This window comes from Tympanuchus pallidicinctus, unplaced genomic scaffold, assembly GCF_026119805.1.
Source record: "Tympanuchus pallidicinctus isolate F22 unplaced genomic scaffold, pur_lepc_1.0 scaffold16, whole genome shotgun sequence".
NCBI lineage: Eukaryota > Metazoa > Chordata > Aves > Galliformes > Phasianidae > Tympanuchus > Tympanuchus pallidicinctus.
In genome coordinates, this window is record NW_026294679.1 from 9,765,716 (window position 1) to 9,774,156 (window position 8,441).

Genomic DNA, 8,441 nt, shown 5'->3' on the forward strand with positions numbered 1-8,441 from the left:
ATATACATTCACTGCTGGTGAATGCTGCAAGCTCTTTTCTCTCTAGTCAGAAGCTTGATATTAGCATGCCTCTTTGTAGGATGGCTTCTAGTTCACATTCTTATGTATGTGAGGAAAAAGCATCTGGCTGCTGGTACGCGAAACTCCAACTGAAATGAGCAGTACAGAGAGTGTCAGCACTTGCACATGGTTGATGTTTGCATGCAGGCAACAGAAATCTCCTGCATTCTGGTTGAAAAAGCCTGAAGTGATGGAATCCAGGCAAGAGGTTTGGCTGGTTAATTCACCAAGTAGAATTGCCAGGTCTTCCACACAAAGTTCTCTTCATGTAGCTGCCTGAATTCTTTGTGGGCCATTTAACTGCTAGATTCTTTCTTGAAAACCCAAGTAAAGCAAGCAGCAGTGTGCAACGTTTTGCAGGCTGTATTCTGAAGAGCTGTGCAACTTGAATGGGAGAGGGGTTCTTTCAATGAGGATGAGTTTGAATGGCAGACTTCTGCTCTATAACTTCTGACAAACCAATGACTTTTGTTTTTCCCCTTTTAAAAATTTTGTTTTCTTTGTGCATTTTCCAGGTTTGAACCCTCGATGTGATTATCAGTCTGTGAGGAAGCCTGACTTGAGCCTGAGTTGATCAAGTTTTCTTTCCATGTGTGTCTCTTCCCCTTGGCCTGCAGGTCACCTTCTAGATTCCTTTGCCCGTTCTGCCTTGTGGGACTGTGGTTTGGATTACCTGCATGGGACAGGACATGGAGTTGGCTCTTTCCTAAATGTACATGAAGGTCCTTGCGGCATTAGCTACAAAACCTTTGCAGATGAGCCCTTGGAGGCTGGCATGATCGTCTCTGATGGTATTTAACATTGACAATTCTTTCTGGCTATTGAGGGAGGGACCAAGATCTTAAGATGCAGGGAAAGTAACTCAGTGGTGAAGGGAGGATGTGATCGTAAGCTCTGGTCCTGCCTCCTCAGTTTGTTACTTTGTCACTTAAGCTTTCTGTGTAAAGACACTATGGTTTTAGCTGTCACCATAAAGCATCTTTTCAGTTGAGTTCTGCAGACCTGCTTCCTTGTTTGTAAAGTGCAAACCTCAGCAGATCTGTGCTGCTGACCATAGTAGTTTTGGCACGCTGCCTCCCATTCTGCAGTGGAAGAGCTGGCTACAGAACATGGTGAACATGAGATTTTCAGGAGCTATGCTATGGGTAATTTGAAATAGTTAATACATGCCTTATTTTTGCAGTAAGAAATAAACAACCTTGTGGGTTTTACTAAAAGACTTGCATTCCTTCAGCACTGCCAAGTCTTTCAGGGAGTCAGGAGAGAACTCTAAAATAACCTCAGGAAAGAGGGTTTCCTATTGGCCTTTTATAAAGAGATGAAGGCTTACAGAGTTTCTGGTACTTGGAACATGTACTTGGTGCTCTCTCTTGACTTGAAAGGAAACTCTCTGAGCTTGAGGGCTGTCTGTCTGGTTTCTCCTCTCTTTGAGAACTTCTGCTGTCACCTTGCTCGGGGCTTCTGTGCAGATTAAGTAGAGTCAGAAATTTGTTTGCCTCTCTGGGTGCCTGATGTCAAGATTGTTTAGCAACCTCAGTGAACTAAAGCTATGAAGGGGAAGTTTTGCCATAGGGAATAAGCGCTTTCATAGTGTAGTTGTGTGTCTTGGTTAATTACTGTCTGTTTCTACAGAGCCTGGGTACTATGAGGATGGGTCCTTCGGGATCCGAATAGAAAATGTTGTCCTTGTGATCCCTGCTGAAACCAAGGTGAATAACCTGCACAAGTTGTACCTTTCTTCATGACTCAGTGTCATAAAACTTGAGGTGGGACAGTGCTGTGGACAGTTAGTCCTACTCAAGACTGCTGCTCACCAAAACCCTGCTTTGGTGAAGACTGTTTCTAAGTCTCCTCTGTTAATGGAGATACAGAAGACAGTTCTGCTTCAGCAGAGTTTCCATGGGTTAACATACGTATTTGAGAGTTGTTCTAAAATGTTTTCTGTCTGGGTATCAAAGACCAGAACCTTCTTTAATGCAGCCACTTGGATTTATTGCTGTAGCATTAGTTGATGTCAGATCAGTCCCCCTGGCAGTAGAACCAAACCCACAGATAGATTTTGACATAATAATTTCAGGTCTGGTTGGGATATGCTTTTAGAAGTGCCAGATTGGAAGTTACTGTGTGGTCATCAAGTCCTGTACAGTTGTGACTTGGGACATGGTCTTTAGAAAGTGACTATTGAAAGAAATGACAAAGATTTATTTGGAGATTATCTCTTTGATATATGAGGAAAAAGTTTTTGGTAAGTTGCTACCTTGTTATCTGAATGATATGAGGGTATTTTTCTAGTGGTCAGTGATGATATGAGCTGAACAGTATGATCTTGCTAGAGCAACTTCTAAAAATTTGCAACTTCATTTGTCTTTTGCAGTACAACTTCAAAAACAGAGGAAGCCTAACTTTTGAACCCTTAACACTGGTTCCAATTCAGACAAAAATGATTGATGTTAGCTTGCTGACACAAAAAGAGGTAAGTGAAAAGAGCAGGTTTCCACTGTTTTCTATACACTAGAACTGTGTTGTTCTAATTACATGAACCATTGTCCTCTGTTCTAGTTGGAAGATTCAGAGAGTGATTTTGAAGAACCTGACTTCATTTTCAACTTGATCCAGTTGTGGGTGGCTGGGTGGAATAGATGACTTCAGAATTCTTATCTGAATTATTCTGTGATGAAGGCAGCGAGGGCCTTCCAGTGATGCTTTAATACTGTATTTTCTGTTTTCATGTGTTGTCTTTTTTGGCTCCTGCATTCATTTTCAGACTCTGGTGCTGTCTCCCCGGAGACTTACGCTAATTACTGCCCCATGTTGCTGTCTGTATCTGATCATGATCTGTCCCATTCAGCAGTGCCACATTTTGCAGTGCATATGGCCTCTGGGCAGACATCAGTCATACTTGCTCAGCAGCATTTATTTCCTAAATAGCTTTATACCATAGCTTTCTCTTTAGTTTCCCATTACCTTCACCTTGGTGTGTTTCATGCTGATTCTTATCATACTGTTCATTTTTCTTCAGCTTATCCTGCTATTCTGAATGATAATTCCATTTTACGTTTCCTTTATCTGAAGAGGACTGCGAACAGTGCCAAGATTTACCTTAAGGTTACCTGTTGAGATCAATAGGGCAACTTGTATCTCAGCAGTGCATTGTTCAGAGTTACGAATGTGCAAAGCTTTTAATTAGACTGTGCCAAGGTAGCTATTCTGACTTGTTGGAGGCAGCGATTTGCAGATTTTATTTGAGCAGTCATTTGAACTGAACTTTAGCACCTCTGAAAACCCAGGACTAATTGTTTTGGTTCCTTCTCTCATCAAATCTGCAAGTCACTAGAATGCATTGGGGATCTGTCTCTGGGACAGGGTGCCATCCCAGCCTCACAGCCCAGTTCCAAAGGGCACAATGCCCTACTAATGTCGTTGCCTTTATAGCTGTGTACAGCCACCAGCTATTCTGTGTTTGTACTGAATGTTGTATCCCTCCTTTTCTCTAGTGTAACTGGGTGAATGACTATCATCAAAAGTGCCGGGAAGTAATTGGAGCAGAACTGGAGAGGCAGGGTCGACATGAAGCTCTTCGATGGCTCATCCGGGAGACAGAGCCTCTAATCAGAGTTCAGTAGCACCATGGTTGTCTTTGGTACGTGGAACATCAGGACTGCTGGGTGTCACAGCAATCTACATCATCTTGGCCTTTGACACCACTGGGAGAAAGTTCTTCAGTAAACCTTTGGAAATCAGGAGGGGCATTTTGTTCAGTGTTTTTCTCCTTCCCATCGCGTGCAGGCAAAGGGAGGGAAAGAAGGGTTACTGACTCAACACTTTTTTTGAGAGGGAGGGGAAGGTTGAGAATAGAAAGCAAATAAAATACACAAGCATGTTGCTTTTAAAATGGAGGATCTTGAAATAATGGTTGTAAGAGATAATACTGGAATATTTTATATGGTCTGTTTTTTTCACTGTGAAAACTCAGTATTTTTACATACTTGGGTTCCAGTTGCTAAGATTCTACCCACACAGCAGGACTGATTACTGAATAAAAGTTTCCAACCTGTTATTCACTCTACCTTTTCTTGCAGTCAGTGATGCGTTGAGTTTGACAGCCTGAAGAAGGGCAAGAACCAGAAAATTCCACCCTAATGTGTGTATCCAGCTCAGACAGTGAAGAAATACACATAGAGCTTCCTTGTGCTAGGAACAGGGCAGATGTTATGAAAAGGCCTGACAGGAGCTGTCAGTTCTGTCTATGCTTTGTGACAGATCGTGGAAGGGATTTGGTGATGCAGAGGGTTGTGCCTGTGGAGCTCTCAGGCCAGTACTTCTGTCTATTGTTACGATGTACTGAGTACTTGTATAACCCTTGGCAGCACAGGATGAGTTGGCAGTATCACGGAATTACAGCTCTTCCTGGACACAGGGCAATTATTAAGTTAAAAAAGAAAAAAAAAAAAAGATACAGTGGACAAAAGAAGGCTTCTGTGCAACTTTGGTTCAAAATCAGCCTGACCTCAGACAGCAGGAACAGTACTCTGGATTGCTAGGCAGTGCACAAAGACATCTAGTGGCTAAGCGAGCTATTGCAAGGTAAGCACCGGTATGAGCTCATCCCACCCTTCACCAGAGGGAGAATGTTCTATTCTGCAGTCTTCTGATCTGTCTTCTGAAAAATCCCTGTGTGCAGCCTCATCAGAGCATTGTCCATAATGCTAAATGGTGGTATAAGAATATGCTTACTGAAAGAAAAACTCATAATGTTTGAAACTGAAAAATCACTAAAAGGAACAATTGGGTAACTCACTCAGATTCCTGATATTTTAAAGAAATGGTCTGTGCAAATGAAAATGTTCACATATATATGTAGAATTCTCTTTTTTTCCTGCAAGAAATTCGTAGAGAGAAATGTTAATCTCTGTTAAATGGCATGAAATTAGTATTTACTGCAAGAGTTCCAGGAATTGGAAGCAGTACTATGTATTCAGACAGAAAAGAACTTGGAAGAGAAACTAGGGAGGAGAATTCCAGGAAATAATGTTGCCTGGCCTCCCAGTTATCTTGTCCTAGGAAGTGTAAAAGCAGAAGTGCAGTAAGTTCTTAAAAGTTTGTTTTGATACTACACGTCCTACAGATGCATGCATGCATTTAAATAGCCAAGTGGTTTCCCACCACTGCCTGCAAGTGTTAACCATTAGCTGTCTGTGGGATTCCCTGCTCACGTATCTAGCAGTCCACATGAGTCATGAGTGCATGCCATCTAAAACAGGCTGGGGAAAAAGCATTTCTTCCACAGGTATGTATTATCTTTGATGGTACTGACTGCTACAGGATCAAAGAACAAGCAGGGGATCTCTGAAAAGGTTGTTACTTCCCAGTGAAATCTGTGCAGTAAGGCTGAATGGTTAGGCAAAAGAGAATGATGCCTACCAAACAGTGAAGCAGAACAGCCAGGGAAGCTGTTGTCCTTAAACACAAACCTACTGTGTTTGGTCAGAGACCTCAGTGGGAAGTGAGGGATGGGGGATGTGACATCCAAAGCAATTTGTGCACTGCTAGGTTTGAATGGCCCAATTAGTCCTTCTTCCCACCTGGATTACCTCTTTATGGGTTAATATACCAACCTGGCGTTGTTCCCACCCATGTCCCAGAAATATTTGGCCCTTTGCCGTCCCTAAATTCTCTCTGCAACACTCTGAAAACACAATAAGCACAAGTGCATTCTTTACTTTTTCATGTCCAAGCTTCAGATTCCTAATGGAACTTTTTATTTCTTCCAGATTTTGACCTATTCTGTGCCTACTTCTGCTGCTCCATCCTTCCATAATCCCTCCTTTCTTAGTCTGGGAGTATTACCAAAAGTGCAGCAGTTAAACCTCACTACTTTAACTTATGTGACTTGTAACTCACCTGTAATGGAAACTGCACTGTTTGTTTGCATGGCTCTTAAACCTATCACTTTACACAGCAGTTTTGAAGCAAGTTTTGATTTACCCCAGCCTGGCCTTGGAAAGAAAAGTGAAACTGAGAACTCCATTGTTGAGGACCTCACTGTCAAACCCATCAAACCCACCTCTCCTGGGGACCAGGAGGTGACATCTTTCCTTTTCTGTCATGTGGTGGCTTGAGGAGGGATGTCCTCTGGGCAGGATGTGGGGTACACCAACATTTTGAGAAATGAGAAGCTGAGTGAGGCTCCTCAGCCCTGCCTAAAACATGCCTTTGTGTTTGCATCTGCTGCCTGGAGAGGATCTGTTGCTCCTTTTGGCACTCAGTGGGGGTGAAGTGACTGCTGGTGCTGAGGATTTTTGCTGTTTATTTCTGTTAACTTGCAGCAATTCACACCTTGCTCCCAGAGTCTCGTAGGTCTGCTCCATTTTTCTGCCTTGTGTGAAAGAATTGAACTGCTTTGAAACTTCTCTGTTTGAGCAGGGACAGCAGGATACCTTGCTGCAGGGTGGCAAGAGGGGACAGATCTTTTCCTAAGTCGTCTTTCTAGGGGACAAATTGGGGGTCCAGTGTCTGGTGGAGATGTCTTGTGATCAGGAGTTGAATTGCCTGGTGTCAGTGCCCTCAGCTTGTTTTACATGATAAGGACAAGGGTCCCCATGGTTTTGGCTGCAATAAGAAAAAAAATGAAACAAGGGCCTCTAGAGGGTGGAAATATGAACTGGGTTAGTACTTAATTAAGTTGCCTATTAACAGTTGTGTAGCAGCTTGGAAGAATTTTAATGTACCAATTAAAGCAAGGAGCTATCTTCTCAGCTTCCCACCACCTCTGGGGACGCTGTCAAGAATGGGAAGCTTCACAGATCAAGTGCTGTTTATTTTGTTCCTTCCAGCTTGTTAAAAAGTGTTCTAAATTTGGGATGTGATGGATGCCCATGGACATGGTTACTTCTGTGATGCATTTAAGCATCAGCTGCCCGATAAGGTTTAGCATAGAAAAGAAACAGGAACATAATGCTGTCTGACTCCATTAAAAACAAAAAGCAAACAAACAAAAAAAACCCAGTTTCTTATGATTCCTCTGTATTGCTTCATGAGGAGGAAGAGGTGTGGGGCAGCTCTGGAGCAGCTCACCCAGCTCTGTTGTAAGCAGCAGGGTTGGAGGCTCCCCACTCTGAACATGCCTTGTGCAAGATGTTTTGAGAAAGTTGCTGATCTGACAGCTGGGGATCTTCAAATTTACAGCCAAAAGGTACTTAAAGCTATTTTAGACCAATTTGTTCACTTGCTCAGATTGCTCTTTCTCCCTGGTTTTTTTCCCAAAGGTGCTGCTGAAGAGCAGTTGTGCCCTGATCACTGCATGCAGGCTCCTTCTTATCCTTCCTCTGGGAGGAACTTGTGAGATAAGTCATCAGCAAAACCGCACTTATAGAAGGGCTTTAACCATCACATTTCTTGAGCACTGCTATTTTGGAAGAAGTAGAAATTTAACCCCAGAGTTGATAACGTCATGTTTTGTTCTCAGTCACATGCAATGTGTCTCGTATTCAATCAAGCCAGGCTCATCTTACCAAGCTTCTGAGTGCCTCAGAAGGAAAAGACTGAGCAGAAAAGGTACACGTAACCTGGGGAGATGGGGCCCGAGGAGAATGAGAGCCATGGACCTTACTGTGTGCAAACATCATGGGATCTGATTCCCTTCCGTGGTGGTTTTGAAGGAGGGGAGGACAGATGGGTTCCTTGCAACCTTCACCAAGGTTGGAGGGGCCTTAGTGAGGATGTGTCATTGGTATCTCAGCTGGGGAAGTGATAGCTTTCCACCCACAGCCCTTTAGGGTGGGCTTGGCTACAGGGACCAGAGTCTGCTGAGTGGATCTGAGGATTGGAATTGTCCCTCTGGAGCTGAGGCCCTTTTTGTCTCCCTAGACAAGAAAACAGAGGCTGAGCAAACCCTGCTGAGTTCTCCACACCTGAAGCACCTGCAAAGCATTAGCAGAGGAGGGGCTCTTTAGTGCAGCTTGATAGAATTCGTTGCACCTGGCTGGGGTTGGACTGGCTGCAGTGCCCATGGGGCTTCCTTGGAGCTTTGCTTCTCAGCACCTGGCACGTTGCCATCACTAAAAGTTCAAAATCATCCTCAATATACAGACTTGGCTGCAAATGACAATTTTTCAGCTTCCCAGGGCTGACCAAGCCACAGCAGCTGCTGTCCAAATGTGCTTTATTGCAAGCTTGTGCTTCCTCTGCAGAGATGCTGCAGACCCCTTACTGCTGTCAGTGGGACAAGTCCTGGCATCGAGGGTGTGCCTCAGAAAGGTACAGCTCCAACCACAGGCATTGCTTAAATTAAAGCAATGCCTTATGGAAAAGCATTATGGAAACCTGTTTTATTTGGGTATTTTGTCTCCCTAATGTTGGGAACACTGTCTCATTTAAAGCTG

At 43.5% G+C, this 8,441-nt stretch overlaps 1 protein-coding gene across 4 annotated transcripts in view; it reads left to right on the plus strand.

Annotated features, from left to right (window-relative positions):
• XPNPEP1 (X-prolyl aminopeptidase 1) overlaps positions 1-4,126 on the plus strand; it is a 29,590-nt gene extending 25,464 nt beyond the window's left edge. For all 4 annotated transcript variants that reach the window (XM_052677140.1, XM_052677143.1, XM_052677142.1 and 1 more), the window contains exons 18-21: positions 678-851; positions 1,693-1,769; positions 2,435-2,533; positions 3,555-4,126. In XM_052677140.1, coding sequence (XP_052533100.1) covers positions 678-851; positions 1,693-1,769; positions 2,435-2,533; positions 3,555-3,683 — 479 coding nt within the window. In that variant the 3' untranslated portion in view covers positions 3,684-4,126. The remainder of the gene's footprint in view (positions 1-677; positions 852-1,692; positions 1,770-2,434; positions 2,534-3,554) is intronic.
• Positions 4,127-8,441: the final 4,315 nt, after the last annotated feature.